Consider the following 23,961-nt stretch of genomic DNA (forward strand, 5'->3'; position numbering starts at 1 on the left):
AACGATACATTCTTACATGGATGAAACAGCCATTGCTTGAAAGTTGTTCAGCTAAGACAACACAATGTTAAAAACAAAAAAGATAAGCTCATCATGTGTTTTCAATTTTGAACTACAAGGAAAACATTTTTTGGGTGCGTGAACTGATACAATGTTGTATAGATCACATATGACAAACTTTTTGCAATATAATTTTAAATTATAAGAAGTTTCATGTTGGACATTGACACATTTTAATATAAAGGTGAATTAAAAAGTAAAAAAAAAAAAGAATAAAATGAAAAATTAGGATTAAAATTAGAATTAAAACAAAAGGGAGAGGAGGTTTTTTGGACCTATGACTGAAAATGCAGGACTCTTAGGGTGAATGCCCAGTTGCGTTTAAATGTCTGCACCGAGGTCCCTTCTATGCCAAATAAAATGGCATAGTGCACGTGTTCCTGGGACTAATGTTCCTGGGACTAATTTATTTATGTAAGTTGTGGTATCACATTAATTCCAGTCTCTTATATATTTTGGTTTACATACATATTTAGATAAATCAAGCACAACCTAGTCAGGGCTGGCTGCATTTGGTCAATTTGTCAGTGCTAAAAAGTTAAAACACGCTATCTGTGGGCATATGCTCGAAAGTTAAACAAGTGCTTAGATATATTTTTCCCACACTGACAACTATAAACTTAGGGATCTATTTTTTAAACACTTAATTGGGACCTATGCATATAAAATAATGAATTCCACATCCAGACAGGTGACAGCAAATACACTTAAGTGTATTCAGAAGACCACTATGCGTGCAAGTTCATAACATATATAAATGGGACCTTATTAAAAAAGGCATTCTGGAGGGATTGTTATGAATCTAGGTTCCTGATTTACACTTTCAAAATGTATGCATATAATCCATATGCTGACAATGCATAGAATTTATGCCATTGTTTTGAACAGGTAAAGTTATATATGTACACTTAGCCACAAAAGAACCTGATATTCAAACAATTTATTTGGTACTGTGTGTGTGTGAAAATCAGGTTTTGTACGTGCTAAAATTACATGCAGCACTATGAAATTAGGTGCACTAATGAAAATTTGGCTGTGATTTCCCAAATGAATCCATGCCATTAGGAAAAGTCTGAGTCAATCCCTGATTTCGCCTCATTGCATCTACAGACTGGCAACTCTGCATTTCTTGAAACTTCAAATCCATAGATGTAGTCAGAAAAAAAACAGAACCAACTCTGCCCACCCCTAATAACCATCTGGTAACCCCAATAACAACAAATGTTAGCCATTTCCACCACTCTAGCCCTGAAAATGTTTCTTTAAGCGATTTGCCAAGATTGCGTAATGAGCAAAAGATGTATTGTTTGAACCTGGGTTTCCCTTTATGGTTTTGTGCTTAAAATACTACATCATAATAACAACTCTAATTTACATGCAAGTCAAATTTGTTCATGGTAAACTATACAGTACATAGTCTACTCATTTTGGCTAAATCAGGACTATTTTGTTTCATATTGGAAGTACTACAAACAAGATTATGTACTCAATGACTGCAATTTCTTAGTTGTTGGATGCAACGCTCAGGAAATTATTTTGTCAAACAAATTTTTCATGCCAAGAAATGCATTTGTATTTGGTTGCAAGTTGTTCTTTCCTTTATTTTTTAAGTTATTTTCCTTCTTACTTGCCACACACACACACTGATGTATCTAGTCTGCCTCACGCAAACAGGTCAGTTCAATTCATCCATTGCCTTAACATAGTATATGAGAGAGCCTACATAAATTCTCTCCCATATCCTCTTTTTTCTTTCAGGTAAAATCATACAGGTACTGCACCAGAGATCAGGAAAAAAAAAAACAAAAACAAAAACAACCTTTCCTTGTGAATCAGCAGTGTATACAGCAGTGATGATCACAACTTGAATAAGCATCAAAGTTATTGTGCAGTAAGAACAATGTTGAACACCTGGGGGGTTTCCAGCAATCCTTTTTACAGATAGGTGGTAAAATGATGAAATAAAGTTCTTTACAGCTGTTTGTTTTACTTTTGGATGGTATAAAAGCTTTTAAATATATGAGGGACTTCTTGCAGTCTCTCTCAAGTTTAAGATGGTAATTGTAATTGATCGAATTGTTAAGTTGAGGATTTCTTCCCTCTCATTGGATACAGGGCAAGTTAATGGCTTCCCTACCATTGTAGGTAAAATATCAAATGATAGAATTCATATTACCTCCTCCTCCTTGTCCTCCCTTTCTCTCCTTAATCTCCTAATAGTACCAGAATAGCACAATTACTTCTCCTTCTCTCCTTTTTAGTATCAGGCTAATACTCTTGTAGCTCCTCTTCTCCTTATCTCTAACAGATGAACCCTGGATGGGGTCCAAATCCTCTCCTCATATCCCCTTCATTCTTCTCCTCAGGATGGCTGAAAGTCATCCTCTCCTTGGACCTGGATAATCACAGGTTCCTCTTGCGAGAAGGGAACCTCTCCCATTTGATGGAAGAGCAGAAATTAAATTAGCTTAACTGAGTCCTAAGTTACTGGATATTCCAAAATTAAATAAATGAATTGAAGACTATAGGGTGGATTCGGAGGGCGGAAAGAAACTCTTCTAAATAAAAGATTCCATTGAGGTAACAACTCAATATAGAAATTAAGAGGACAGCCAAAACAGCCTCTGCAAAATCTAACAGGAAATCTACACCATAAAATGGTGGCAATGCATTAAGTACCAAAGGATCTTACAATTTACAAGCTTCAACATGGTGAAGCTATAACCCATAAGGCTGCTATTATGTCTCCTCCTCACAGAGGCCTCGATTTCTCACACATACAGACTCATATGCTACTGTTCCTTCTTGTACAAAAAATACCCTACCCACAACTCTTGCATCTCTGCCTCACACAAATAAAATTGACTCCTTTCAAAAACAAGGTTTCCCCATGTCTCATGCATACACATTTAGAAATTTGCACTCAGTGTAAAGTACACCATTGTAAAATTTTAGACTACATGGAGGAAACATTTCCAATCTTGCTTTATTTATAATTGCTATGGTAAAAACATCACCTGCAAGATCCCCGAAAGTTCTATTGATATAGTGAATTAAATATCCCCCTGCTATGCTTTCCAAAAGGAGCATCCAAGTGTCCAATCAGGTGTGAGTGCCTACCTGGCAAGAAGTTCGTTTAGGGACAAAAGAAGAATTGGGATGATAAATCAACATCAATGTAGTGCTCCTCAGCTCCATATAATCTTATGATGTCTTATGCCCAGTAGTAGCACACGATATTTAGTAATATGTTTGCCTCTGCCCATCATTTGCACTTATACCCCTTTTACCTGCATTAGTTGTCTTGGTGGGGAGATGGAAGATAGAACATTTTAAATAAATTATTAAAAAAAAATCTTATTGGCCCCATAGCAGCTCTGCATGTTTACTAAACATTTTTCCCCAATTGGCTGTGAGTATCATTCTAACAAATAATTTTACAATATGAATGTTACACCATGAAAGCAATTATTGCAAAAGAAGAAAAGCTAATCTCTTTCCTTCCTTTCCCTGCTATAGGTTCTCCAGGGAGGAGAAATTATAATTAACTGAACAGCAAAATGTTGAACAAGCAGTTTCCTAGTTAGTAAAGAATGCTGCTGCTTGATCAGTCAATCTGCAATTAAATTGTAGCTGAAGAAATTGCTGTTTTTCAAAATTCTTCTATAAACATATTTTATTTTTTCTAAGACAAAGTGCTTAACTCTTTTTAGTAACATTATACACACAAACCAAAACAAAATAAGCTAAAGAAAAAAAAATTCAGTTGACACACATTACTTTACTGTATTTTTCATTGTAATTTAGTAGGGATAGTACCTTCGGTCATGCTCATGCTTCTTGGTGGTACACAGTGTCCAGCATGACTTATAGCCCAAACTGGATACTGTTGATTTAGTCCAAAGTACAAAGCCTGCATGAATGTCCTGTAATATCCAACGATCCCGGGATTACCTACCAAAACAAAACAGAAATGTTGTTAAATTATTTGATGACAGAAAATACTCGAGAAACCCAATGGAGGTAATTTTCAAAGGAGTTACATGTGTAAATATAACATACTAGCGTAGCAATTTTCAAAAGTCATTTACGAGCTTAAAGTACACTTACTCGTGTAAAACCTATGTACAAATTAAATAGCATATATTGTAGCAATTTTCAAAAGCCTACTTACACATGTAATTGCGCGTTTTAAGCATGTAAATCTTTAGGAAATGTATCCCCAATATTTTCAGTGTCCTTCAATATTTATCTTTTACATTTTCTAACAAATGGAAAAAAAATATGTGAAAGGGATGTGTGTCCACCTGTCCATCTGGGAGCAAAATAATTCTTCAAAGAAAGGATGAAAAGTCACTAAGGTCCAGATTTATCAAAATGCGATAATTTTCGCATGAATAACTCCCGCGATAAGGAAAAGGGGCATGGCTATGATAACCTCGGGCTTAGTGCTTCATATAGGTAGTTTATCGAGACAGACAGACTCTTTTATAAGGCTTTCATAGTAGCCAACTCTATATATCACTAAAGGAGTACCAGCTAGTAACTCAAAGTGAGGATTTGGTGGTGGTCTAGGGTTTTGGGGACAGTTTTACATGCAGAGTGAGACATACGAACAAGCACAGTAGACCTAAGTGAAGATTTGAAATGATTCGGAGTGAGGAAAGTCAGACTAAGATGAGATTACTTCAGTGTTCACTCGCCCTAGCTTGGTAGTAGCCTGGTAGAAAATCCATCAAGCTAGGGCAAGAGAACTTTGTAGAAATTTCATCTTTGTGTGACTTTCCTCACTCCAAATCTCATCAAATCTTCACTGAGGTCTACTGTGCTGTTCATACATCTCACTCTGCATGTAAAACTGGCCCCAAAACCCTAGACCACCACCAAATCCTCACCTCGAGTTACTAGCTGGCACTCCTATAGCAGTATAAATAGTTGACTACTATGTGTGCCACCCCAGAGGCTCTCTCTCTTCTCTCTCTACTCCACTCCACTTTCCCTTTCTCCCCTCTCCATGCCCAAAACAGAATTTGTGATATTTGTCGCAAATTGTATTTCGGACATATCGCACAGATTAACGCCAGGAAAAAAGATGTAGTTATATCCGGTATTAAATATGTGCGATAGTGTGCATTACACTATTGCATGCTGCAATAATGCCTCTCATTTTTATTGATCCCGTACAAAACCCTCATCAGTCCTTTGAATCAATTTGTAAAATTTGCATTCGCACTGCACGCTGCAATAACTATGAAGTGCAATATGGCGTTATCGTGTGCATTAATGCCATAACACATTTAGATAAATGACCCTGTAAATTTGGCTTGAAGAACAAAAATGAAGACTAGTTCAAAAACCAGAAACAATGTGGCCCATATTTTCAGTCAACAGACGTCCCTCCCAAAAAAATCCCCATTTTCTGTGGTTGGCACCCCACACATACTCATAGACATAAGAACATGCCATACTGGGTCAGACCAAGGGTCCATCAAGCCCAGCATCCTGTTTCCAACAGTGGCCAATCCAGGCCACAAGAACCTGGCAAGTACCCAAAAACTAAGTCTATTCCATGTTACCATTGCTAGTAATAGCAGTGGCTATTTTCTAAGTCAACTTAATTAATAGCAGGTAATGGACTTCTCCTCCAAGAACTTATCCAATCCTTTTTTAAACACAGCTATACTAACTGAACTAACCACATCCTCTGGCAACAAATTCCAGAGTTTAATTGTGCGTTGAGTAAAAAAGAACTTTCTCCAATTAGTTTTAAATGTGCCACATGCTAACTTCATGGAGTACCCCCCTAGTCTTTCTATTATCCAAAAGAGTAAATAACCGATTCACATCTACCCATTCTAGACCTCTCATGATTTTAAACACCTCTATCATATCCCCCCTCAGTCGTCTCTTCTCCAAGCTGAAAAGTCCTAACCTCTTTAGTCTTTCCTCCTAGGGGAGCTGTTCCATTCCCCTTTTCATTTTGGTTGCCCTTCTCTGTACCTTCTCCATTGCAATTATATCTTTTTTGAGATGCGGGGACCAGAATTGTACACAGTATTCAAGGTGCAGTCTCACCATGGAGCGAAACAGAGGCATTATGACATTTTCCGTTTTATTCACTATTCCCTTTCTAATAATTTCCAACATTCTGTTTGCTTTTTTGACTGCCACAGCACACTGAACCGACGATTTCAATCTGAGATATCACTGTTCATGAGTGTGTCTGTCTAAATCTCCTCCTCCAAATTTAACACTCTCTGTGGGAAATATGCGCTTGCCAGCAAACCATTTCATCTGGGTTTAAACATTAACTTCCCTTCTCCCTGAACTTTGCCTGAATAAAAGCATCACTTGTGCTTAAGCCTCTCTGCCTAGGAAAGGATACCTGACATCATGTATTTCTCTGGCTTGTGCTTAGCCCTGAATTCCTGGGGGAGGGGCTGGGTGTTCCCTAGTCAGAGGCAGGACAAAGTCAGGAGGTATAGATTTCAGCAGCCAATGAAATGATCCGTGCACACCCCCTGAGCCAAAACCAATAGTGTAGGGACTCGTCTGTTGCTATGGGAAAGTAGCCAATCATGTAATGACACATCATCTGCCTTTGTATGAATATACAATAAAAGGAAGAGCCTCGTGAGGGCTAGCCTTTTTGCCTTCTCTTCCTGCCTGCGATGAAAGCTGTCTCAAGTGTGTTCGATGCCTCCATACTCTACTTCTGGTGAGCCCGACAGTGATGATAAACTCCATGCTTATTTTGGCTGGTCATAGCTTAAAGGTACGTACCGTTCAACAGATTTGCAATTGTAATAATTTAAAAAAAGTACTTCTTAGTATTTTTAAAGTATTTCTCAGCAAGTTTGTTCCCCACACTCGTGAGCATGGGCAGTGATTTGACTGTACAGCAGAGGCTACATGCCAGGGAGCTGCAGCAAATCATCAATAATCATTATTTCATCACCAGAAGAAAAATAGCGCAAGTCAGCCTGGGGGACTTAGAAAAATTAATAAGTGAAATAGCTTGCCGTTGCCCTTGGTATTCTGGAACTCTAAATACTCTAAATACCCAGGAATGGATTTCAATCGGCAATTGTCTTCATATGGCTCCCAGAGCTCCCATAAAGCAAAGATTAATCTGGCAAAAATGTACAGAGGCCATCGAACACATGGAAAAAAAAAGTTCCAAGACAGCAGTTTCAAACCATGTGCTTTTAGAAGCAGGCAGATTCAATCAGAATACCCTTCCCCCATCTTATGCTCAGTCTCCCTCAGAGCCAGCAAATTCTTTGTATCCTCAGCTCCCCATACCTACACCCAAGGCACAAGCCATTCACACATCTCCGCCCTCTTTAGAAAACCAGCTCTTGAGCACAATTAAGCTACAACCTGGCATGGGAGGGGTGGTCCGCATGGGGTTTCAACAGGAGCAAGAGAAAGAAAACCTTACAGAAAAAGAATTGTTGGAAGGATTTCAAGCCTTCCCCATCACAGAAAAGAACCATGAACAAAGGGGGACAGAAAATGAAATAGAACATCTGGGGACACACACTCACATGGCTCCTGTGGCTTCCTCTGCGTCCACCTCAGAGAAAAGGCCCCAGGAAATAGAAAACACTGAGTTCAGAAAAACTAGCCTTCCTCCATCTTGCCTGCAACCCCTTTCCCCCACCAACCACTCCCTGTACACCCATTTGTCATTGCCTGAGACAGTCATTAATTCTGCATCACCAATTTGTCCAGGTAAATTACCATCTCAAACCACTGCTCCCGGTAACAATTTATGTGCCGTGGTCAGTATGGGATTTCACCTAGAACATGGAAATCTCACAAGAGAGGAATTATTGAAAGGGATTCAAGCCTTTCCCATTACAGAAAGAAACAAAGAACTAGGTGTGGCAGCAATAGAGTTGAGTGCCATGAGCAGTGGCTATGCCCACAGGTCTTCAAAGAAATCAGCGTATAAGACCTTGGGCCAGGCAGCTGCACTCCTGTGTTACAAGCAAAGAAAATATCAATATGAAAAAAAGGATTTAATTAGACTCCTGCGTTACAAGCAAAGAAAATATCACTATGAAAAAAAAAATGGTTTCTCTCAACAAACAGTACAAATTTGGAAAAAATGGTTTCTCCTGGTCTTCGATGTTCAGTTGCAGAGGGACTGCATGCTTAAGGAGTAGTTTCTCTTTGAATTCAGTTACAAAACATCTGCATACTTTGAGAGTATTTTCCCCCACAAAGTGTATGCATAGCCTTATGTTAAAACTGTACTGAAATTTGAACAATTACTGTGTAAATTACATGTGAAAGTTTCCCTTTTGCAAAGTTAAATTGGCTCACATTTAAAATGACTCCATTTCTCTGAGATTTAAGTTTATAGTTTGAATTGCTAGCGTACAGAACTTATATTTTTACTGTGATTCTCCCTAAAGTAAATTAAAATAGAATCTGTCTGCAAGGAATCAGCAAGTACTTGCCAAGCCATTGTCTGTGGTCGATGTTATCTAAATTGTTAAACAAAGCTATCTTTCAGTTCCTATTGACTGAAGGATTAATTCCTTGGGTGCAGTTCTTTTCTTTTGAGAAACACTGCTCCTCCCCCCCTTTTCTGTAACTCTTGCTTGCCACTCATGGGGGAGGGAGGGAGAACTTTTGAAAAGAAAAAAAACTGGACTTAGTACTGCAGTTTCTCTCTCTAGTTTATATATTTGTTATAACTTTTCTATATTTGTTATAACTAATACTTTTCTTTAACTGTGCTTGCAGCTTTCAAAGGGGGGCACGAGACAGTTCAGATATCCTGCTGATCCAAATCTTTTCCCTCAACTTTCAATGCATTACTGCACTAGCCCTTCCTCTCAATCTGTCTTTAATCTTTTAATACTTTCAAACTTTAGCGTGCAGCAGACAGAGCAGAGCAAACAGCGTATTTAATTTCCTATTCTAATAATTATATGAAGAAATTCTATTCTGCTATTCCACATTGAAAGTAAGCTCAGAGTATTATTGATTGCAACCTGGAACAATAGTTGCAATCTATAAAGTAATGATGGGGTCTCCACTAGGAGGCGCTATGTTATTCTACAAGTTATATTATATTATTGTTTTAATAATTCTGTTGTATAATAGTTTTTATTTTTCAGATCTGCGGTCCTCATGCCTTAAAGAAACTTCAGTTTTATTTTCTTTTTCACAAATTTTTACAGAATTCTGAACCTTATAATTTTTACTGACAGAGGTTGCTACATCTAAAGCAATCCCTCCCAAACCTTTTCTTGCAAATCCAAATTGATTTTATTAAATTGAATGATAGAATTGATTCTTCAAGGTTAAAAAAAGTAAAAACTTCACTTTTATCCTTACCTTAGTAATTTTTTGCTGTATGCCAGTTTTTAATATTTTCCAGATTTACAGCCTTCCTGCCATGAGGAGATGTGAAGATGAACACTTTGCAGTTTATTTTAACATTTTTCTAACACCTTTTGACTTTTGATCCTTGATCTAATTTTGTTTTTGATAACTTTTTGATAAGATTTTTAGCTCATATTATGTGTTATCTGTTGTCTGTCTTGATGCTGACTTTTCAATTAGAGAAAAAACAATTTTGGATAGCATTAGGGAGCACATTCTTGTTTATTTTCTGAAGTTTGAAATTTTATTAGAATGGTTTGAGGTAACTGAGCAAATTTGGGATATGGCTTTTGTTCCCCCTACCCCTACCTCCTCTGTTCATCTCTGTCTGCCTGTCAGCTGTAGGACAAGATGCTGAAGGGAACAGGAGCTTTTTGAAATGGACTGCTCGTCAACATTCTGCTGACTCTTCCTGCCTCCAATAAGCATCAGAATCCTACCTAATGTCTCACACAAAAGCACACACTTGAATAAAATGTTTAATTCTAAAACAACTCTGTATCCTCTTTTCCAGCAGATTTTTCTTTTCTTTGTTGTCATGATGCAACAGTTTGAACATGTTCTAATAGTGGAAAAACCATACTGAGGCACAGCATGTACTCAGTATGTAATGTAAGAACTCTGTCACCCTTTTCCACATGTCTATGTTGGAAGGCATTCTTGAAGCCAAGCCTCTGCCTCTCCCTGCTTGTTTAAATACAGGAATGCTTTGCTTAGTGTATTTGCCAATAGTTCTTATTAATGGCTTTTACTCTAAGGAGATTCTACAGTAGGCAGAATTTTAGATACCATATATACAGTAAAAAGGTAGCCATATTAGATTTTTTTGAAAAATGCCTTCTTGATAGTGAAATCATGGTAGAGATCCCTTTTAAAAGGCCAAAAGGAAAATATTTAACAGAACATGACTGTGGTGGGATATAATTCTAACAAAATCACCATTCCTCCAGCAACCAAGGTGGATAATTCAGAATTTATTTACAGGGAAGAAAAACACATGAAAAATGTCTTTGCTGGGACGTTCAGGGTTGCAAGTAAAACCTGGTGTTGCGTCCATCGGTCTTCGATGGCTTTGCCCCGCTTGTTGCACCCCTATCTCGGCTCCTCCCGCTTACCTGGGCAAGATGGCCTCCACAGCGTCGTCATGCCGACTTCTCTGGCGTCCCCGGAATGGCTATGGTGCAGCCGTACGCCACTGACCCTCCCAGGTACCTGCTAGGGTGCATGTGCGCGCGCAACCCACGTCTAAGTACGCCTAGTGGCGCGAACCTCGAGGGCGTTCCCTCATCTGATGTCAAGCCCATCTGGGTATATCTACTTCTCAAGATTGCTAGCTCATCGAGTTGGCAAAGGCTTGAATGGTCACGAACTGTTCCTGTCTGTGTTACTCTGCCGCTTCCCTGCTGCCTGCAGGAAGCTCTCCTTTTGCCCTTCGGGGTTCTACTACTAACTTGGGTACCCGCTACTCGGGGGCCCTCTGTTCTATTTTCAGGTGCCATTCAGGGAACAGGTACTCGTTCCTCGAGGGCCTGCTCTCCCTGCCTCAGTGCCTGTACCTACAACAACTATCTGGTGGAATTGCATCCATAACAGCTAACACCAAGTGAGTACTCTAACATCTCATCTGTCTCATCCACAGTAACCCTTGCTGCGGAACCTCCTGACATCACCAAGGAGAGAAGGGCGCCCTCTGCCAAGGTCCTTGGGACTACAACTCACCACTGCCACCTGGTGGCTATCTTCAAGCTGTATAATAAAAGAGTTCAATTCTGGTGTTTTGTGTAAAGAGACTAGTCCAGTGCTGTGGCTCCTCACGGGGCTCCTCCCGATGGGCGTGGTCATCTCCACAGCACCCAAGGATTTACTAAAACATACGTAATAACAACACCTGGCTCTATCAGAGCACTAGCTAAACTCCTGTTTCAGGTCATTGGTGCTAGGAAAGTGGCTATTATCCTGAGCCCATCTTATAAACATTGTTCACTAACTAGATATTGTTTTAGTTCATTTTTTATGTGATATATGGCAGATGTTTTCTTCTTTTACACCACTTCAGGTATTCCTTTTGATCCATGAAGGCGGTATAGAATTTTGTTAAAATAAATACATGCATAAATGGTTCTTGCCCAGCCAAGTCAAAGTACTGCTTCAGAGAGTCTGTTGCCACTCTTGATTTCCTCACCTTCATGATGCTTTCCGGGGAAGTTCCTCAATTCTTCTGGCACCAAGGAGCAGCAAAGGTCTGTGTGAACTCTTCAGATAGCTAGTCAAGGATGCTTGGTTTCTTTATCTTGATGAAGGGTCCCTATTGTAGACCCAGTATTACAAGTACTGGGTCTGTAATTTGGCTTACAATACAGTTTGTATTGGCTGTTAGGCCAGCTGCATTCAGGAATTCCAATAGTGCTGTTAATGTTGACAAATGTGACTCCCAGTTGACATTATATAAACTACCATATCATCTAGGTACACACCTGTATATTTTTTATGGGATCTGAGATGCTGAAACAAATAAAGCACTCCATGAAGGCTAAAAGGCAATATGGGGACATGGTAAAACTCAGTAACATATGTAAGGAACCTGTGAATTTCCTACCAAAAGAAGTGAATCAAATTCCAGGGAAGGTACAGGAAGATTAGTTAGCTAGAAGTTTGGGTTCTTCCCCATTTGGGAGAAGTACATGGTATGCTCAGAGCCTTTATAAACACCTGTTACCAACTCAGAGTTTGGATTTTTGATTGGATTTTCCAAGTTAACCTCTCTAAGGGCAGCATGTCCTATGCTGTACGAAGTTTATTATTTCCCTGGGTTAGGCCTCTAGAGTCTCTCTAAATTGAAATTTAGGACAAGAAAGGATACAGAGCGACTCGTACCTGTAGTGTTTTGTCTATGTTTTGGTAACTGCTTTAGGTGTTAGAGGTGGAAGTTCTTTTTCCACCCTTCCTGCCTCTTGTTGTTTTGTTGTTTTTTTAGTAATACTTTCTTTTTTTGTGTTACTGAGCTCTTCAGGGCCCAGGGGCTCAGATACTGCTGGATGAGGAGAGGTCCCTTTCCTTTCAAAAGGACTGAGAGAAGAAGAGGTGTCATCAAGGATAAAAGACTTGCATCCATCTTCTAGGAGAAGTTGAAGTATGGTATAAGAATTTTGCATGGACTCAGGGAGAATTGTCAGAAAAGTGTGATAAGTTGCCTATCAGGAATCGCACAGTTGGGAGTGGAGAATGTTGAAAACTAAAGGGAACTAACAAAATTGGGGCTTGTGATGTTAGTAGTCAACTGAAATAAATTTTTCCTTTATTTCCATGGGACAAGTTGAGCAATAACAGGTACATTTTTAAACCTAGGCACGCGCAAATACCAGGAGATATGCGTGTGGCCAGGCCGTGCACATGCCGAGCGCGTTTTTGAAACTGCCAGCCATGCGCATATCTCCTGGTACATGTGGAAGTGCCAGGGTCTGTAAAAGGGGCGGGGCCAGCCGGACAGCGGCCATTATGCCATAATCCAGGGAAGCGTGTGCCGGGAGCCGGCCAGCGCGCGGAACTTACTACAGCTCAGGAGAGCAAGTAAGTTCAAAAACAACAAAAAAAAAATAGGTTAGTTGGGGGGTTGGGGTCAAGGAGGAGAGGGGGAGGAAAAAAGGGTAGTTAGAGGGATAGGGAAGTTCCTTAATTGGAGCGAATTGGGAGGGAACTGGGAATGGCCTGATTGCGTCACGTGCTTTTTTTTTTGAAAGAAAATAACCCACCCTTGCACGCACAAGTCGCAACCCACCCACACATGCTTGCACCGATATAAAATCGAGCATGCATGGGCGTACGTATCACATATTATAAAATTGGCACATCCATGTGCGTGCGCCAGGAGCCGCGCTCACATGGACATGCCGTGCGCATGTTTGAAAATCTACCTCTAAATTACTAAGGAAAGAGAAGTAAGGAGCCAAATTACCTAAAGAATTACCCAAAGAAACTGGAGAGTTGATTGTTGGAAAAAGTATAGTCACAAATTTATTAAATGTAATTTTGTGAAGATCAATTGGACAATTTTCAATTTGAGTTGATAAGAATCATCCATTCACTTTTATCAGTAAAATTGAGTTGGGACCCATACAGTTTCCAGCATGGCAATTGATGATGTCTAAGAGAAGATATTGTCAGTGCTGTTTGCAAGGTGTGAGGAAAAAGAAAAATTGGGGAACAGACAACGTAAAAGGGCCTTGAAGATGAGCTTCCCTCCACAGGGGATCCTGGAATCTAAGAGGTGCATAAAATGCAAAAACTGTACAAATAGTGTCCAAAACTTGAGCTGTGAGCTTTTCGGTCAACACCAGGGTTTTTCCCACCCAGACGCTAAACAAAGATGGTAACTTTCAAACCAGCATGCAGGTGCACTTTGGCGCGGGTGCGTCAGCATGCACACAGATATGCAACTATTGTATAACTTGCGCACATGTTATAAAAACAGCCTATTTTTAATTAGGTATATGTCTAGGCATGAAAATCATGCTTCTACTGCATAAGTCGGGGAATTTTAAAAGGGTACATGTGTACACTATTGCCAATTTGTCCACCAGTTCACCCAGTTAACAACTAGTTCTTCCATCACCCCCCCCCCTCGGCTGAATATTTTACACTCCTCCCACTTACCCCAGACTCGTAAAATCCCTCAGGTATGGTTAGTTTTTTTATTTTGTTAAACTTGCACCTCTTCTCTAGCAGAAGGTAAATTTATGAGGTAGGGGATCTGGACGCACACATAGGCGCATACGTATTTACGCTCACATCTCTTAGCCATGTTTCCAAATGCCCATGCCCCTTTTTGAAAACTTTTGAGATGTGCGTGCAGCAGGAGATACGTGCACATTGACAATTCAATGCCATATATTATAGCAATATTCAAAAGCCCACTAACTCATGTAAAGTGCATTTACACATGTAAATCTCAGTTTTAAGAATGTAAATCCTTTAGAAAATTACGCATTATAGGTTCAGGAAGCATTCCAGAACCTATTCTTCTGTAATCTTCAGATTTATATGGGCCAATGATATGGCCAGATTGCTAATTTTCTCCCTAGTGTAGGGTATTGTCCCCTTCAGTTATCGTCAGCCACCAAAGTTGTCATTCGGGTGGTCTCTAAGGCCAGAGGTAAGGAAAAGGTAAGGAAAAGCTTCCAAATTATGGCCTAGGATGATAGGAAAGGGAAGATATAGATTAACTGCTACTCAGGGATGTTAAGTTTAAAACATGCTCATAGGCTGGAATTTTAAATCATGCGTGCAATTAGTTGAGTATGATTTAAAATATGTGCTTATGTGTGCTCCTAATTTTATGCAGTTACTCGAGCAAATGTATCTTGCATATCTTCCTTAGAATTTTGAAAGCTTCAACATGCACAGATATCACAGCGCAGCAAGCCTGGAATCATGGAGCACCCCCGTAGAAACAATGCAGGACCACAGGACTGGTCTTCTGCTTAACCAACCCCCTCCCCCGCAGGTTGAGCCCTTGGGTTCTGGGTCTGGAAGGACTTGTCTCTGGCAGAACCTCATGGTGCAAACATAGACTGGGAATTTCTGTGCAGGCTGGGAGCTGGGGTCAGGATCTGACATCAACGCCTTCCATTCCCCTTTGCCCCCACCCCTCTGGCATCATCACCTTCCCGCTCCCTCAAACTCCTGGCATCACCATCCCTCTTTCATTCTGCTGGCATTACTCTCCCTTCCCTCAATATGGCATAACTACCTCCTCCCTCTACTACTAACTGGCAATATCACCCTCCCTTCCCTCTACTCCCAACTATCTGGGCTCATCACCTTCCCATCCCCCACCTCCCTACATCATCAACCTCCCTTTCTTCTCTCCTCACTCTCCTTGCATCATCACCTTCCAACCCCACACCATCACTTTCCCTCCCCCCCAAGCCATAATCATGTTTTATCTTTTTTCATCCTCCCCTGCCCCCACCTTTCTCTTCTTGGGATTGCTTTTGGCAAGCAGTGTTTCTTACTCCGCAGCATCACTGTTAAGTCAGAACAACACAGGATCCCATAATCTCAAGATATCCATCAGCCCCATGTGTTTCTGACTTCAGAGCAAAGCTGTCAGAAAAGGAGGAAGCAGATAATTCATCTTGCCAGCAGTGCTTTGCGAGAAGAGAGGAGATGACTTTGCACTGCCAATGGCAGTTGTGGTTGCCTCCATCTTTTTTTCTGCCAGACGGTGCAAATTTCGCACATGGTACACAAGTTGTGAACCTCTATACTAAACTATTAAAAGGAACATAGACTTTTATGCTGATTCTCAAGGGGGCACTAGAGAGCTTGGTACTGGATGGACAGCAGAAATCTAGTTTAAAAACAAAACAAAAAAACAAACTAAATCCTGCCAGTACAATTGCTCTCTCTTCCAAATTCTTATCCCAAAAGATATCAGTCATGGCCAGTGATAGCTTGGGTAAAAGAGAAGTGACTTTTGCAATGGTACACGGTGTGAAATGGTCCAAACAGGACACCTCCATCACCAAAGAAACTGGCTGCTGGCTAGGAAACCAAAACAGAAACCTAAAGGTGTTAATGACAGGGAATCATGGTGCAACTAAAGAAAATGAACAGAAATGGCTTAATTTAAGTGCAATTCTTTGTCTCAAAAGAGAGTGGATGGCTTGGCACAACAAACTTTCTTAGGGAAAAATGCTGTGGCACTGTTGCAAGACAAAGTCAAAATCATTCCTGAACAGAAAGGGGATTTTGACAATAAAAAATAACGAAGTCATAAAAAAATAATCTGAGGATTTGGGGAATCCCGGAAGTAATGGAACATGAAGATCCATAGAAATTTATGGAGCCATATTTGCCAAAGCTACATGCAATTCAATTTATGGAGTATTTTGAGAGGAGGAAAATCTTCAAAATAAGTCAATTAGTGATAAATTTTAGTGATTGACCAATTTTACTCCCATTGCTGGTAATCCACAAACTAATATTAGACATCTAATAATCAAATTTAAAAAACTTAGATTTAAACATATCACTCCTTACACAGCTTCAAAAACTTTTAAAATTCTACAAAAATTAAGGTGCAGATAGAGGATAAGCAGTGAGATGGGCACTATCCAGTCATCTGCACCAAGTGCTACATGTACGATTATTTACTTATTGTTGAGAAACTATGTCTACAAAAAGCTCCTGGCTCTCAGAGAATGAGTCTGATCTCTGGAGGGTAGGGTGGCAGACCTGGAAGAGCTGACACAGACAGAGAGAGATATATAGAGGAAACTTTCAGGAACATAGTAGAGCAGTCCCAACTCTAGTCTATCAGCCTTTTGCTGCTTTGGACCAGCAAATTCACTTGAAAGAAGACCATCACCTTGATATGATAGAAAGTGATCCTGTAGTGAGGACCTATTCTGCAAGTGATGCTTTAACCGCTCACAGCAAATATGTGCCCCCAGGGCCGTATGCCCAGGAGAAAAGAGTTAGGAATGCCGTTAAACTTGCTGATTTGATCATTTGAAAAAGAGATTGCTGGGTGGCTGATGGACATGAGAATCATTTGGTATCTTTCCTACCTGGTGTGAAGGTAGTGGACCTCACAAGCCAGCTAGAAAGTTCTGGGACAAGCTGGCTTTCATGATACACATGGGTATCAATGACAAATGAAGGTCCAGGTTGGAGGTTCCAGAGGCTAAATTTAGACTTTTAGGTAGGAAATTGAAATCTGGAAACTCCAGGTTTGCATTCTTAGAAATGTATCCTATTCCATGCGCAGAACTCCAGAGGCAGGCTGAGCTCCACAATCTTAATGCATAGACTAGATGGTGGTGCAGGGAAGATGGCTTTAGATTTGTCAGGTACTGGGGAATGTTCTGGGCAAGGAAGAGCCTATTCTGATGGAATGGGTTCCACCTTAAACAGAGCAGAACCTGGCTCTGGCACCAACATTTAAAAATGAGATAGAACAGCTTTTAAACTAGACCAAGAAGGAAAGGCGACAGTCACTCAGAAGCACATGGTTCAGAAAGAAGTATCTTCCAAGAATACTTGCAAAACAGAAAAGTCAGAATTCCCCAGTTGAGAAACTGGGTTAAGGCGGAAGTAGCCCAGATGGATATAGATCACATATATGTGAACAACTCTACACTGCCTGCATCATCTGCTAAAAAGCACGTTATAAATACAAAAAGAAAAAAAAAAGTGCAAATACAAAGCATACTTTAAAATGTCTGCATGTGAATGTTGGAAGTCTGAATAGTAAGATTAGAGAGTTAGAATATAGACATTATAGGCATTTCAAAGACATGGTGGAAGGAGGATAACCAATGGGATACTGATACAAGGATATAAATTATAATGGCATGACGGGGCAGATTAAATTAGTGGAGGTGTGGTAGGGTCAAGCATGATATAAATCCTGTAGAAAAGAAAATGTATTGAGGAATCCTTATAGACAGAAATTCTATGTTTAATGGGTAAGAGTAAAGTAGTGGGTGTATACTACCATCCACCTGACCAAGATTACGAAACAGACTCTGAAAAGTTAGCTGAAATTAGAAAGGCAAATAAAGGTGGCAACACAATAATAATGGGATCTTTTCATTACTCCAGTATCAATTACAAGAATGACTCAGTGGGACATGCTAGAGATACTAAGTTTCATGTGGCAACTAGTCCTAGAACTGAGGAGAGGGGTAGCTAGTCTAAAGTAGAATGAACGACCAGGTGCAAGATGTTATCATGATTGGGCTACTATGCAATAGTGATCATAATGCAATCAAGTTTGACATAATCACTGGAGGGAGTATATTAAGTAAAATACTGCAGTAGTATATAACATTAAAAAGGAGAATATGATAGAATAAGGAAATCAGTTAAAAAAAGGAGCACCTGCAAAGGTTAAAAGTTTGCATGAGGTGTGTACATTGTTTGAAAATACCATCTTTGAAGCCCAAATAAAATATATCCCATGTATTAAAAAAGTTCAAAGGAAGACCAAACGACTGCCAGGATGGTTAATGGTGAGGTAAGAGAGGATGTTATAGCTAAAGGGGCATTTTTAAAAAAATGGAACACAAAAGAAAATAGGCATGAGCATAAGTACTGGCAAGGCAGATGTTAGTAGTATTTGGAACAATGGCATATTAAATAAATAAATAAATAAATAAATAAATAAATAAATAAATAAATAAATAACTAGTAAGGCTGACCAAGAGAGAATTTGAGAAGAAGATTTCCAGAGATGCAAAAACTAATAATAAAAATGTTTTCATGTACATTCAAAGCAGAAAGCCTGCGAGGGCGTCAGCTGTGCCACTAGATGATAAAGGTGGAGGGAGGACAAGGAATAGCAAAAAAACTGAATGAATTATTTGCTTTGGTCTTTACAGAGGAGGATATTGGGAACATATCCACACCTGAAACGTTCTTTTAATGGTGATGATTCTGAACAACTAAAACAAATCTCTATGATAATGGAGGATGTAATAGATCAAAATGACAATCTAAAGAGTACAAATCACCAGGACCCAGAGTGCTAAAAGAACTAAAACATGAAACTTTAAACCTGTTACTTGTAATCTGAAACCTATTATTTAAAAAAAACTACAATATCTCAAAACTGGAGGGTGGCCAATGTGATGCCAATTTTTAAAAAAGGGACCCAGGAGTGATCCAGAAAGCTATAGGCCAGTGAGCCTGACATCAATGCTGGGCAAAATTGTAGAAGCTATTCTTAAAAACAAAATCATTGGTCATATAGACATGGCCTTAATAAGGAAAAGTTAACATGGTTTTAACTAAGAGAAGCCTTGCCTTACAAATCTTTTAGGTATTTTTACAGGAATGTACATCATGCAACTTTTCAAAAATGGCAGCAGTAGGCATGTAACTTTGTGTGATGTGGTGTGAATGGCAATATCCTGCAATGGTAGGTATAGCTTTTTGTCCAGAGGTTTGAGCTGGTTTAAGTGTGACTGAGACTTTTGAAATGTATACATATGTGCTTATTTCTAGTATGATATACTTGGGGTTTACTGCGACAAGAAGGACCTCCGAAGAAGCCCTTTTAGGCAAAACATGTCAGGAGCAATATCACTATATATGGTTTTCCCTTTGACTCAGTGTTTCCCAACCTTTCCGAACCCAAGGCACACCTGCATTTACTAAAATATTGTCTGACACACCAGCCTCCATAGGGCAAGCAATGTGGACATGAAAATTCATATGGTCAAAAGAAAAGCTAGGTAAGCACTGAAAGCCCCACTAGTCTTGCTTACAAATTTTAAAACAAAGAGGAGACTGAAGCATACATGAACCCATGAAAATGAACCACTTCCCTCTATATACAAGTGCAAGAGAAGCAAGAAGCTTGTGTAATGGGAAAAGCTAGCTCAGTTAACTTGGTTGTCAGATGTAGCAACCAGAGCTCCTCTTCTGCTGCTGCTCCCAACACTCAGAATGCATCACATTCAGAGTTCAGTGCACACTCTATCTGTCTCACTCAGCTTGGGGATATGAAAGGCTGGAAGGACTCAAAGGAGGCAGCTCAAGAGAGAGAGAGAAGAGGAGGTACTCTGTGTGCCACAATAAGTGGGTCTCAGCTATCCATGCCCTGCCCATTAATTACCACATTTCAATGCTCATGCTGTAGCTGGGAAAAAGAGGCATGCATGATTACACAAGTTCTCAGAAAGAAGCTCTAAAATGTTCAAGAGCTATCACTGGTGTCTCTTGTTGCTGTGCAATGCTGAGAGCAGAACCCAGGTGTTCGCCTGAATCTGACCATCTGGCAGTAGTGACTTTTCTGTGGCACACCTGATCAGGTCTAAAGGCACAGCAATGTGCCATGGCACACTGGTTGAGAAACAATGCTATAACTGAAGCACTGTAGAGTCAAATCTTCAGCCTGTCCTTTTGAAACTTGGATGTGAATTGGATCAGTGGTTTGGGAATTTGATGATATTGCACTTTAATTTTGGAGCATCAGGAAATAATGAACATTCATTTCTCTAAATTTGAGCTAACCCCATATGTTTCTCTAAATTTGAGCTAACCCCATATGTTATTGTTCATTCATTATTGGAGTCACATATGACTGAGATGAAGACTCAACTCTAATAACGAGGAAGTACAACATTTTTTGTGACTGGTCTCAATGCATTGGGCCGGATTTTCAAAAGGTTACAGGCGCCGGGCCTATTTTAAAAAGGCCCAGCAACGTGTGTAAAGCCCCGGGACGCGTGTAAGTCCCGGGGCTTGCAAAAAGGGGCAGGGCGTGGGCAGTCCGGAGGCGGGACCAGAGTCTCCAGGCACAGTGTCCATTTGCCGCTGTGCTTGGGATCGCGCGACGGCAGTCGGCCAGCACATGCAACTTACTTCAGCCCCAGGGCTGAAGAAAGTTTAGAAACAAAAAAAAGAAGATAAAAAAGGTAGGGGGGGGGGGGGGGGAAGGGAAGGGAAGGGGAGGTGGGGTGGAGGGGTAGGGAAGTTCCCTCCGAGGCTGCTCCGATTTCGGAGCAGCCTGGGAGGGAACGGGAGAAGGCAGTGCGGCTCAGAGCAGGTTCAGCGCGTGCAAGGTGCACAATTGTGCACCCCCTTGTGCGCGCATGTTATAAAATAGGGCGTACATGTGAGTGCGCCGGATAGCGCTCCCACATGTATGCCTGCGCGCTCCTTTTTAAAATCTACCCCATTATGTTTGGGGATTTTTTGGGGGAGGTTGGCTTATGCTCTCCATCGAGGAGTCAAAATCCAGCAGCTGGGCCTGGTGGAGGGGCTGGCTGAGTCTTCTGAGGCTGGGATTATCTGGCCTGACCTTTCTGGAAAGGTCTGGAGTGGCAACCTCGAGTAGCAGGAGGATAATATCTCTGTGGCTTGAAGGACGGCCGCTTAGAGTCTCTTCGGAATGTCCTTTTAGAGGTGGACGGGAAATTAGAAGGCATGGACAAAAGCTGGCGTAGCGTCTCATGGTAGTCTTTGAGCTGTGCTACAGTCTCCTGGATTTTGTCCCCAAAGAGATTATCTCCAGCGCAGGGCAGGTCAGCCAATTGGTCCTGTACCTCTGGTCTTAAGTCAGAGGACTTCAGCCAGGCCCACCTTCGTGCACTAATTCCTGCTGCGGATACCCTACAGGCAGTTTCAAAAATATCATAGGCAGCGCGGACCTTGTGCTTGCCAGCATCTATTCTAGACCCTTCTGAGCCAGGGCATTAAGTTGATCCTGAAGCTGGTTGGGTAAAGATTCAGAGAAATCCTGGATCTTCTTGAATAGGTCTCTGTTATACTGGGTCATGTATAACTGGTAGGAAGCAATGTGAGAAATAACATTGGCTGGGCCCATACTATGGAACACGATGCCACCCGAACTCAGATTACAGAATAATCTCAAAACTTTTAAGAAAAATCTAAAAACATGGCTCTTTAAAAAAGCCTTCACTAAAGAGTGTGGAGGGTAGAGAATGAAAGTACAAGGTAATGCAGATGAGAATGAATTTAATCAATCCTACTTTTAAGAAGTAATATTTCAAAGCGATAGTAACTCAATAATATACCTGGACTTGACCAACATTACTCAAATAATGATTTTATTTATGAAATTGTAACCGAACTTTATTGGCACCTGTTAGAATGTAAGATATCCTACATTTACTTACCTTAGTCTATGTGCCTATTTGTAAACCGTTGCGATGGTATATAACTTAGCGACGGTATAGAAAAGTTTTTAAATAAATAAATAAACATTGATCCATGGAAAACACGACGGCCAAATGCATGGAGGAACCTCTGTTCTTTCCCTGGAGGAATGGAAGAATGAGGTTTAGAACGTCATGCTTTTTTCTGGGCTGACTCCACAACCACAGAATGGTGGTCCAGCTGTGATTTTTGGAAACCAGGGGCTGTCTGTACGAGATAGGTGGCATCGGTTTCCGATTTACCGGTGGTACAGAGCCTGGATGCTCCCAATTCCTCTTCAGCAAGTCCAGGAGAACTTCATGAACAGGTATGAACATGATCTCCTTGGGTTCATGTGCGAACTGGAGCACTTCCAGCATTTTGTGTCTGGAGTCCTCTTCTGTCTGAAGTTGGAATGGTATGGCTTCAGACATTTCCTTTATAAAATGAATAAAGGATAGGTCCTCTGGGGGAGAGCGTCTTCTCTCCTCAGTGGGAGACAGCTCTGAAGGTAGATCATCAGTATCCTGGGAAGAATCATCAGTCCAAGAATCATAAGGTTGATCACTGGCTCCCATAGGATTTCCAGAGGGGAGTAATGGTGCCATTCCTGAAGGATCAGGCCTAGGCACAGACGGCATCGATGGTGGCACCGATTGAGGACGATGAGGTATTGATGGCAGAATAGGCACAGATGGAACCGGTGACATCGACGGGTGAATCGGTGGTAAGATCCCAGATGGTCCGGGGATAGGTTACGGCATCGGTGTTTCCTCATCTTCCGATGACAAAGGTATTGGCGTGGAAGGTGGTGGACATACCGGTATCCTCGGATCCACCGGTGGAAGGGCACCGATCTGTGCATCCAGTCTGCCAAGTAGCGGTGCAAGCACCATGGGAATCGGGTCGTGACTGGGTCTGGCATCAGTGTTGGCGCCGATGGAGGTTGGAAGCCCTGCAGTGCCTTACCGATGGCCTCTTGGCTCATCTGATCCAATTCCTTGCGGAAGCCTGGGGCGTGCAACCCCAACTCCGGAGTAGGAGGCAATACTGGCGTAACCGAAGTTCTAGAGTCACGGCTCCCGGCACCAATGAAGGTGGGGGAACACCTCGGTGACCCAGTTGCAGAGGAGGATGGGGCCTTCTCTGGACGGTATTTAATTGTCGAAGGCTCTGTTGACGCCGATGCCGAGGGCTTGCCTGGATCAGTGGGCTGAGCCTTCCGATGACAGTGTTGATGTTTTTTACGATGTTCTCCTCGGTCCTTCTCCAGAGCCGATGAGGAGGAAGTCGACACCTTTGGAGTAGTCGGTGCCAGTCAGGCAGCACCGGTGTCCCACTTCTGGCAAGAGTTCAATGGCACCAGCTCAGACAATGTCGAAGCGGTCGATGGAGTCAGAGGCTTTACTTGAAAAAGAAACTCCATCTTCTCTGAGCGAGCCTTAAGGCCCTTCGGTGTCATTTGGGCACATTTGGTGCAAGTTAGGACCCTATGCGGGTCTGTGATGGACATTGTCCGAAGACAGTCGGGGCACCGACGAAAACCCGACACCATGGCTTCCTCAAAAATTTAGCTGCGGTGCGGTCGATGGCCGGTAGGCCCTGAAGGGTAAACTAGACAGGAATCGACCGCAAACTAGGGTAAAGTCTTACCTTTCGACCGCGGAGCATGGAATCGATAGGGGGACCCCTATTGGGTAGAATGTTTTGAAAATTTTGAAAGAAGTTCCGTGAGGAAAATTCCTGTCAGGAATCTCTAGAGAGCTCCTTAACCCGTGTGGCTACTGCTGCACAGAAAAAAAGAGACTGAAGGGGGACCCCTGCTGG

At 41.2% G+C, this 23,961-nt stretch overlaps 1 protein-coding gene across 4 annotated transcripts in view; it reads right to left on the reverse strand.

Moving 5' to 3' along the window:
- The window catches only part of LDAH (lipid droplet associated hydrolase), a 440,292-nt gene that overhangs the window by 318,340 nt on the left and 97,991 nt on the right, over positions 1–23,961 (reverse strand). For all 4 annotated transcript variants that reach the window (XM_029595992.1, XM_029595993.1, XM_029595994.1 and 1 more), the window contains one exon: positions 3,880–4,014. In XM_029595992.1, coding sequence (XP_029451852.1) covers positions 3,880–4,014 — 135 coding nt within the window. The remainder of the gene's footprint in view (positions 1–3,879; positions 4,015–23,961) is intronic.

Source organism: Rhinatrema bivittatum, chromosome 3 (genome assembly GCF_901001135.1).
Source record: "Rhinatrema bivittatum chromosome 3, aRhiBiv1.1, whole genome shotgun sequence".
In the NCBI taxonomy this organism is placed as follows: Eukaryota; Metazoa; Chordata; class Amphibia; order Gymnophiona; family Rhinatrematidae; genus Rhinatrema; species Rhinatrema bivittatum.